Here is a 10,362-nt window from a genome sequence, read left to right on the forward strand (position 1 = left end):
ACATGATTTTGATTTGTCCCATTACTGATGGTGCTCATTTAGATCACTTGTGGATGGTGATATTTGCCACGCTTCTCCACTATATTTAAAGTTATTCTTTCTCCCTTTGTAACTAATAAGTATCTTATGGGGAGGTACTCTGAGGCTGTAAGTATCCCATTCCTCTTCAAACTTTCAATTATTTTATGGATTCATGGTTTTCTGTTTTAATAAATGGGTTATAATCTGTTAACTCTCATTATTTTGATGCTCAAGTTGTTCTAGATTTGGCCAAGGGATCCCTTTTGAGCCGGCCTCAGCTCCCCCTTGCTGTGCCCCCATCATTCTTCGAGCATTAGAAAATGGTGAGATGTCCAGGCTCATCTTGTACTTTCCCATCACCAACCTGGAATCAGCCATTCTTCAAGGTGGGCTAAGTGCTTTGCATATATTATCTTAGCTAATTCTCACAACATGAGAATCATGAGCTGATAACTGGTAGTGTCTCCATTTTGCACACCAGGTGACTGAGTCTCAGAGATGTTAAGTAACTTAGTGTTGCACAACTTGAATTTGGCAGAGCAGGGATTTGAACTTGGGTCTGCTTGACTTTGGAGACTGTGTTACAGATCACTCTGCTTTAGATGATCCCCAGCTTTCCACTCTGTCTATCCACATCACCTTCCACGTTGTAGAACCTATTGACCTATATGGATAAGAAAGTTGCTATTGGAAAGTGTGCTCAGCATTCCAAGTGAGGTGGCCAGGAAGTCCTCTCCTGCAGTTTCTCTGACACAAGAACTGGAAAGAGGCCAGCCTCTGCCTCCCTCACCCTATGCCCATCCAGGAGGCTGCAGTTCAGCAATGGGCTTGTTGGGAGGAACTTAGGCAGAACTAAGCAGAAGCTCTTGGCATAGCAGCAGCAAAGGAAATTTATTTTCCTTTTTTAAAAATTTTATTTTATTTTTTAGGCTTGAGGGGCCTGGGACATAAACTAGGCTTGCTGAAATCCAGTGTAATGGAAGCCATCCCTGCCACTGAATTGTTTAAAAAGCATGGTCGCTGTTGTCTGTCCCAGGAGCCTGTCTGGCCACTCTGTGAATTCTCTCTCCTTCTGCCTCCAGGCTGGGTCTTAGGCTGCTGAAGGTACAGCCAGCTGGTAGAGGGGGATAATGACAACCAGCCATGGAGTAGTTTAGTTTCTGCTTCTTCTTGCCACATGGCCTTGTTCATTAACCCTCCTGTTTCCACAGTTTCTGATTCTGGTCCCTTCCTAATAAGAGTGCACGTAGCCTTCTCCAAAGAGGCACTCCTCACTAATTCTGCTACATGCTGATCCTTCCCTTACTCTGCATTTGCCTTTGCATCCACACTGTCCCCAGTCAATGTCATCACATCTTTGTGTATTTATGTATATCCTGTGAGTATTTTCCAGTTGTTTGATGTCTAGAAGTATGTCTCCTCTTCCTAGTTAAGGTCTAACTATCTCAGGTGAAGAACATGGTCTTCAGCATCCTCTGTTTACCTTGTAGCAACTTGTAATGAATTACATTTATATCATCACCTTTCTGTAAATGTGTGTTGAGTCAATGAATGCTTGTCCACGTGTGGCCCTGCGTGTGTCTCACAGAACGTGTGTCCACATTTTTTTGGATACTCTAATGCTTTGGATTATACTTCTCCATTCCCTGTATTACCATAGAAGTTCTAGGCAAGAGATCATTTAGTAAAACTCCTGTTTTGTAGATGAGAAAGCCAAAGCTCAGAAAGGTATCATATCTACCTGGTAGTAAAACTAGAGTCAAAACCCCAAATTCTGCCTCCTTTTCTAAAACTTCACCCACTGCATCATTCACCATTCTTCATCATTAGCAAGTACAAATATTTTTTATTATAACTACTTGTTGAATTAGCAAGGGTGGGGTGTGTGTGAAGTTAAAGTTAGTAATTTAATAAAGCTTATATCAGAGTGAAAAAAGGAAAATATACTTTGATTTAAAGTATGAAATTTTAAAGAATAAACCTGGTAGTTTTATAAGGAATTCTACAACTTGCAAATTAAAAAAATATACATATATATATATATTTAAAGAACAAAGATATGATATTGTAAAGAATATGTAATGCTTTTTTTTTTTTTTTTTTTGTGGTACACGGGTCTCTCACTGTTGTGGCCTCTCCCGTTGTGGAGCACAGGCTCCAGACGCGCAAGCCCAGCGGCCAGGGCTCACAGGCCCAGCCGCTCCGCGGCACGTGGGATCTTCCCGGACCGGGGCACGAACCCGCGTCCCCTGCATCGGCAGGTGGACTCTCAACCACTGCGCCACCAGGGAAGCCCTGCAATGCTTTTTTATTAAGACTCACATAATAAGATCTAGTGTCAGAACTAATAACTATGGTGATTTCAGAGTAGTGTGTCTTAGGCTGCTCGGGCTGCCCTAACAAAGTACTGTAACCTGGGTGGCTCACACAACAGAAATGTATTTTCTCACAGTTCCAGAGGCTGAAAGTCTGAGATCAGGGTGCCACCATGGTCATGTTGTGGTTAGAACTGTCTTTCTGGCTTACAGAAGATCACTTTTTCATTGTGTCCTCACACGTTCACATGGCCTTTCCTTGGTTTTTTGCACATCTGGTGGGTAGTAGGAGGCAATAAGGAGAGAGAGGGGTCTCTTCCTCTTCTTATAAGGCCTTCAGTCCTATCTGATTAGGGCCACACCCTTATGACCTCATTTAACCTTAATAACCTCCTAAAAGCCCCATCTCCAATTATAGTCACATTAAGGATTAGGCCTTCAACATATGAATTTTGGAGGGACACAGTTTGTTCTATAGCATAATGATAAGCATAAATGGTATTTTAAAACATCTTCAACAAGCTCTAATATGAAATGAAAATAACTGTGATCTGTTGGCAACGGGATCACAGGTACTGCTGCTAATAAGTTTGTTGCCTACATTCATCATGGACGGAAATTCCTAATTTCAGGTAGAGGTTAATGAAAATAAGATAAGATTTTTCCCCCATGCTAGTTCACAGCCACCCTGAATTTCTATATAAGGACTCCCAGGTTAAGAACCCCTGATACATGCAAGTATCTTACTTTGAGCAAACAAGTGGCATAATCCCAGGATAGTGGGAACAGGTTCTGAAATCAGCTGATTCTGTCCATTGCCAGTTACCCAGGAATAGTGAGTGTGTTAAATTGAAAAGAAACATCATCTGCTCCTGCCTTGCTTTCTGATATTTTAAAATATGTGTTTGAGTATTGGAATGTGTTTTGTCTTGCAGACGCTAGTAACTTAAATACTGAACAAAATGATTCCTGGACCTCTGAGTACTCCTGGCTTGACCCTTCTGGGAAGGGCCCACCAGAGACAAACGCAGAGGATGCCGGACTTCGGAAATCTCTGGACACATTCTATGAAGTATTTGGCCATCCACAGCCAGCCTCTGGAAATTCACTCTCCACATCTGTCTACCAGTGCCTTTCTCAGAAAATCAATGAACTGAAGGGCAAGGAGAACCAAAAGTACACCCTCCGCAGTTTTCAAATGGCGCAGGTCATCTTCAACCGGGACGGCTGCTCCATCTTACAGAAGCATTCCAGGGACGCCCACTTTTACCCAACCAGAGAAGGAAGTGCGTCTCTGGAGGATGAAAAGCTGACCCCAGGACTTTCAAAAGAAATTATTCATTTCCTCTTGCAGCAGAACTTGAGGAAAGACCCATAACTGTTGCCTGGTGGTGAGAGCAAGCATATGGGGGGTAGCCCTGTGGCTGATACTGTTGGTGCATCACCCAGAACCCCTCAGGTGTCTTGCCAGCTCTGTGTGCCCAACCCCCAGCTAAGTGCTTTGCAGGCAAAGGCTGGCATCTGTGATCTGGTCCTGGAGCCAGTTCAGCCCAAATGGAGAGCCAGCAGTGTCTGGGGGTTTTATTGCCTCCATGGCCACCCCATCCTAAGGCTGGTGACCAACTGGTTTGCGAGTCTGAAAGTCCAGCTTCCTTGTCCCCAGGAAGGACATGCTCTGAGGCATGATTCAAGTTCCAGAGCTCTCCTCCTGATCAGGCCAAGGCTGGGGCTTCACATGAAATCTCACTCTTGCCTGGCTCCTTCCTTCCCCTGTCCTTCTCTTACTCACTGGTGTCTCCTGGGAGCGTTTCCTTAATAAATCTCTTGCACCTGAACCCTTGACTCAGCTTCTACTTCTGGAAGAAGCCGACCTAAGAGAATAGGCTTCCGTTCAATGAGGTTTTTTTCTTGTTTTTAATTTATTTATTTTATTTTTATTTATTTTTGGCTGTGTTGGGTCTTTCGTTGCTGCATGGGGTTTTTTCTCTAATTGCGGCGAACGGGGGCTACTCTTTGTTGCGGTTCGCAGGCTTCTCATTGCGTTGTATTCTCTTGTTGTGGAGCATGGGCTCTAGGCACGCGGGCCTCAGTAGTTGTGGCACGCAGGCTCAGTAGTTGTGGCTCACGGGGTCTAGAGCGCAGGCTCAGTAGTTGTGGCGCACGGGCTTAGGTGCTCTGCGGCATGTGGGATCTTCCCGGACCAGGGCTCAAACCTGTGTCCCCTGCATTGGCGGGCGGATTCTTAACCACTGCACCACCAGGGAAGCCCTCAGTGAGTTTTTTTGAAGGGAACAAAGCCTTATGCTGAATCAAGTATAAGAATTTTACCAAATTGTAAAACTGTGGCCATGTGATTGGGAACGTATGTCCCCCAATAATACAAAGATTTAAATATGGTTCCAAAACGTGCATCACATCTTAATCATACCTTTGCCTCTCCAAAACCAGAGCTTCCTGTTTTATAACATTAACTGGGTATGGAAGGAACATTTGAGCCATCTAAAATAACAGCTAAGATTCGCACATTTTTTTTAAAAAAGGCTTTTCATCTCCACCAGATTGTAAACATGAAAGGTGAGAAAAAAAAAATGTGTACCACCCACCAAAGTATGTGTAAGATCACTTATGATAAGCTAGGCTGATGGATGCAAGCTTGTCAATTTGTGGTGGAAGAGAAAAAGGAATCCTTTGCCCAAGTGGACTCCTTCCTCTCATTATTTTTGTCTTCTGCCTGCCTGCTGCCAGCACCCTCTGTCACCCTCTGAATGGCTGGCCCCTCACCCCTGTCCTTCCCTTGCTTCGCCAGGGAGCAGCTTTATTTATTTATTTATTTTTAATTTAAAAAAAATTTTATTGGAGTATAGTTGATTTACAATGTTGTGTTAGTTTCAGGTGTACAACAAAGTGAATCAGTTATACATATACATATACTCCCTCTTTTTTAGATTCTTTTCCCATACAGGCCATTACAGAGTATTGAGTAGAGTTCCCTGTGCTGTATAGTAGTTCCTTTTTAGTTATCTATTTTATATATAGTAGTGTGTATATGTCAATCCCAATTTTCTAATTTATTCCTCCCCACCCTTACCCCCTGGTAACCATAAGTTTGTTTTCTACATCTGTAACTCTATTTCTGTTTTGTAGATAAGTTCATTTGTACCCTTTTTTTATATTTTTAATTTATTTTTAATTTTTTTATGTTTGGCTGCGTTGGGTCTTCATTGCTGCACTTGGGCTTTCTCTAGTTGAGGCGAGCTGGGGCTACTCTTCGTTGCGGTGCACAGGCTTCTCATTGGGGTGGCTTCTCTTGTGGAGCATGGGCTCTAGGTGCACGGGCTTCAGTAGTTGTGGCACACGGACTTAGGTGCTCTGCGGCATGTGGGATCTTCCCGGACCAGGGATCAAACCTGTGTCCCCTGCATTGGCAGGCAGATTCTTAACCACTGTGCCACCAGGGAAGTCCCCTTACCCTTTTTTTAGATTCCACACATAAGTGATATCATATGATATTTGTCCTTCTCTGTCTAACTTCACTCAGTATGACAATCTCTAGGTCCATCCACGTTGCTGCAAATGGCATTATTTCATTCTTTTTTATGGAGCGCAGCTTTAAATAGCCTGAGCAGGCCTGTGCTGGCAGGTTCTCTGCTTCTCAGCTGTGTCCTGAATGTTCGTTTGAGATTTGGTTGGTAGAAGGACATCTCCTTGCACTGAGCTCCCTGAAATTGTAATCAGAAGCCTCGCACTAATCGCTGCGCTAATCCCTCTCTCGAAGGTCCTTCGAACAAATTGTACTGACAGAAAGGGCTCTATCACTTGACTGGGGAACAGTGAGAGAAGCTGGAAATACTGAAAAATTAGATTTTGAGAAACTCTGGATGAAATTTAATTGGCATAAGACTCTGTAAGGTTTCCAGAAAGCAGATTATGCAAATAGATCAGCCTACATGTGTATGTTAAGAATGAGGGCACCCTCTCAGGCCAGGTCTCTTAGGGACTCTTGACTGGAGAGAGAAGCCCTTTTAAAAGTCAGGAATTACATAGTAAGGCTTCCAGCTTTGGGATGATTAGAGGTAGGAAGAATATCCACCTCGAAGGGCAGGCACCACTGGAAGGAGACCTAACAGAAAGGAAAGAGGAAATGAACATGTCCTTGAGAAAACAAGACTCCAGATCTTCCTCTGACAAGCAATCATCTGCATTTTCTCCAATTCAATTGCCCCCCCCCAATAATTTTGAAACCAGGGAGACTTATAATTGAAAATCTACAGGTTGAATTTTGAAGTTGCTAGTTTTATTGTTTATTGATGTGTAGCAAATCCATAGATGCCCTTGAATGCTGTAGTCTTTAGCATTATTCTGTCACCAAAATATTGGACTTTAGTTTCCATGGTTACCAACAGAAGGAAACTAGATTATTTTCTACTGTTTTTGAAGGACAAAAGATACAAGCTATTTGAATTTCCATGCTGGGAAGCAGCAGCTTCTGTTTGGCAGTGAGATTTTAATATCAGCGAATTTGTAAACTTTATTAATATCAGTGCTGTGGCTGTTCAGAAAAAAGGTAAACTCTGAAAGCAGAGTATTTAGAAGTCTAAAAACCAGAATCACCTTAAGGTAAAAAAAGACTGTGGTGTGTGTTTACTTGTTTCTGAGTAAGTGCTTGTGACAGGTCAGTACAAAATATTTGATTCCCTGCAATCTCGCTCCTTAATTTGATCTTCATGCAGTTAGGATGGCATTTTCCATTTATCACTGTTTACCTTTAATGAAGACTAAGAGATAAGGATATTAAGGCTCTGGCCTCTGGCATCATTGTCTAATTCTGCCCTACAGATCACTTCACTGACATCATCCTCTGAACGTTCTATCTAAGATATCATCTGTGACCCATTTCAGAGATGTATGGGAGGATGGATTTGCTTGCAGGAACCTCAGAATTCTAAGGAAGAGAACTGCTACCAGTGTTTTAAGTCTGTGTAACTGTTATTCACTTCATTAATCTGTTTCTTTGCATGACCTATATATGTAATAGATTTTATTACCGGTAATTAGCACAAAACAATACAGTGATACTTTTAAAACTTTTAAAAACTTACTTTTTAAACTTTTTATTGGTTACAATCACACAGAAAAGTGTTTATAAGTGAACATCTTGAAGATTTTTGCAAACTGAACCCACCTGTTAACCAGCGTCCCGCTCAGGCAGCAGACACTATCAGCTAGCCCAGGCTGAGTGGAGATTTTCAAAGAACTGATCAGAATGGTTTGCTCAGATCAACGTTTCTCAAACCACTGGTTGTACACAAAAGAACTTTAGGTGCTAGATGGACAATGTTTATTTTCATTGTTATCTATTCATTTATAACTATAAAATATTATAACTACTATGTCTGATCTATGCTTTTACAGATATTACATAGGATGCACCTAATGTAAGTATGTAAAATTTTAAAATGAATTGAAGTAGTGAAAAATTAACTTAATAATAGTGTAGGTAACATTTAGATATATCAATAATTATGAAAGGTGGTATACTGGAAAATGATTAAAATTTGGAATACAATGGGGTAATCTATGGTAACTTCTGTGTTCTAGTCTCTATTCTACCATCTCTCTCCTGGAATACTACAAGGAAGTTCCATCAGGTCAAGACACATCCACCTTTTCCATTCTCTTTACCCTGCAGCCATAGTGCAAATCATTTTATTTTATTTTTTAGCCATACCACATGGCTTGTGGGATCTTATTTCCCTGACCAGGGATGGAACCTGGGCACCCCCACCCCAGCAGTGGAAGGGTGGAGTCCTAACCACTAGACCACCAGGGAATTCCCAGTGCAAATCCTTTTAAAAAGCAAAATATGCATCAATAGCTAGCAAATTAAAGAGAAGGAGCTAGCCTTGTCAAATGTGAAAATGTTTCTAACTCTACAGTGATTAAAGCAACTAGAAAAGAAAGATAGATGAAGAATAATAGTTCAGCCCATAAATAGATATAAATGTAGATGGAAACTGAATATATGATGAAGGTAGCATTTCAAATCCATGAGGAAAAGTGGATTTTTTAGCAAATGGTCTTAGCACATTTGGCTCCCCACCCTGGGGGAGGAAAGGAAAAAAGGTTAGATTCTTCACCTCACTCCTGATATCAAAATGAATTCCAGATGGATTAAAGATTTCAAAATTTAAAAATAAAATCATAAAAATGTTAGAATAAAAAATGAGTGTATACATATACATATATGGAAAGAGCTATCTAGATATCTTGGAATAGAGAAGATCTTTCTAAGAATGGCACAAAACCTGAAAATCCTAAAGGAAAAATGTGATAAATTTGACTTTTTAGAAATATTAAAATTCTGCAGGCAAAAAATATTTAAGGTCATAAACAAGATCAAAATGAGGAAAAATACTGGGAACACATGTAATAAAGAGACTTTTTTAATAAACAGAATTCTTACAAATTATTAGAAATAAACCAAATGAAAAACCTGACAAAGGATATGAACTGATAGTTAAGAAAAAAGTATATATAAATGGCTAATAAGCATAACAACCGTACTCAAACACGAAGAACTGCAATTTATGAGGTTAAATTTTAATTTATTTAAATAAGACACCCTTAGTTGTTTTGGGTTTGTCTGTTTTTGTTTCTTGATTTTTGTATTTTGGAGGTGGTAAAAAATTGGAAGGACTCTAGTTCTGGCAAGAGTACAGAGAGACAAGTGCTCTGATTGACTATCAAGGGGAAAGTAAAGTGGCAAAGCTTTTCTCAGGGCAATTTGGCAACTTCTATCAAAATGATGAAAGTCTACTTTCTTTGACCCAACAGCAGGGAACCAGACCTGGAAGGTCTCTCTCCTGCTGTCATGGAGTTTACCCTCTAGTGGGTGACGGAACAGGCAAGGTAACTTCAAATAGTGAGAGGTGCTTTGGGGCAATAAAAGGGATGTAGTAGTGCCTGGGGTGGGTGCTTAGACTGGGTGGTCTGAGAAGGACTCTGAAGAAGTGCCATTTGAACTAAGAGCTGCAAGATTCCCCAGAGCCAGCCACACAGAGGCTGGAGCATCCAGGCAGAGGGAATGGCATGTGCGAAATCAGTGTGAAACAGCCTGCTATGAGCTCTGAGTGCCCAGATGGAAGAAGGTCCCTGGGGCTAGAGCACAGTCTGCAGAGGGCAGAGTGGTAGATGAGTTTCATAAGCAGGGGGAGGCCTTTTAAGCCCAGATGAGGGATTAGAATTTTATTCTAAAGACAGTGGGACTTGAAGATTTTAAGCAAAATTAAGATAAGTTGCCATATTCATGGAAGTTTTTAAAATTAATTTATTTATTTGACTGCATTGGGTCTTGGTTGCAGCATGTGGCATCCTTCCGTTGTGGCGCATGGGCTCTTCGTTGCGGTGCACAAGCTTCTCTAGTTGCAGCTCACGGGCTTCTCTCTAGTTGTGGCATGCAGGCACCAGAGCACACGGTCTCAGTAGTTGTGGCACGTGGGCTTAGTTGTCCCTCGGCATGTGGGATCTTAGTTCCCTAACCAGGGATCGAACCTGCATCCCCTGCACCGGAAGGCAGATTCTTAACCACTGGACCACCAGGGAAGTCCCCATGGGAATTTAGTCTGTGTTAAGGGCAACATTTCAAAATGCTGGTAAATGTTGAATCACCTAAATATTCTATAAATGGTGAGATCTCCACCTCACAGTATACACAAAAATAAAGTCCAGATGATTAAAGATCTAAGTGCAAAAAAAAAAAACCTCTATAGAATTGCAGATGACAATAAAGATAAGTTTTTTAATAATCTTTGCATGAGAAAGCACTTCCTAAAACAGATAGCAATGCAAAACAATGAAAGACTGACAGTTATGACTACATAAAAGTAAAAAACTTTGAAAGATATCATAAATATGTGATAATGGTATTATGGTTTTGTAAAAAAAATAGAGATGTATACTGGAGGATTTAGGGTAAATGTCTTAATGTCTATAATTTTCTATTAAATAAAAAAAATTATAATACTTA

General features: G+C 41.0%; 1 protein-coding gene across 5 annotated transcripts in view; it reads left to right on the forward strand.

The window, feature by feature from the left end:
- Nucleotides 1-7,286, forward strand: part of SHLD1 (shieldin complex subunit 1) — a 93,232-nt gene extending 85,946 nt beyond the window's left edge. For all 5 annotated transcript variants that reach the window (XM_079945300.1, XM_079945302.1, XM_079945303.1 and 2 more), the window contains one exon: nucleotides 3,272-7,286. In XM_079945300.1, coding sequence (XP_079801426.1) covers nucleotides 3,272-3,714 — 443 coding nt within the window. In that variant the 3' untranslated portion in view covers nucleotides 3,715-7,286. The remainder of the gene's footprint in view (nucleotides 1-3,271) is intronic.
- Nucleotides 7,287-10,362: the final 3,076 nt, after the last annotated feature.

This window comes from Stenella coeruleoalba, assembly GCF_951394435.1.
Source record: "Stenella coeruleoalba genome assembly, chromosome: 15".
Lineage (NCBI taxonomy): Eukaryota > Metazoa > Chordata > Mammalia > Artiodactyla > Delphinidae > Stenella > Stenella coeruleoalba.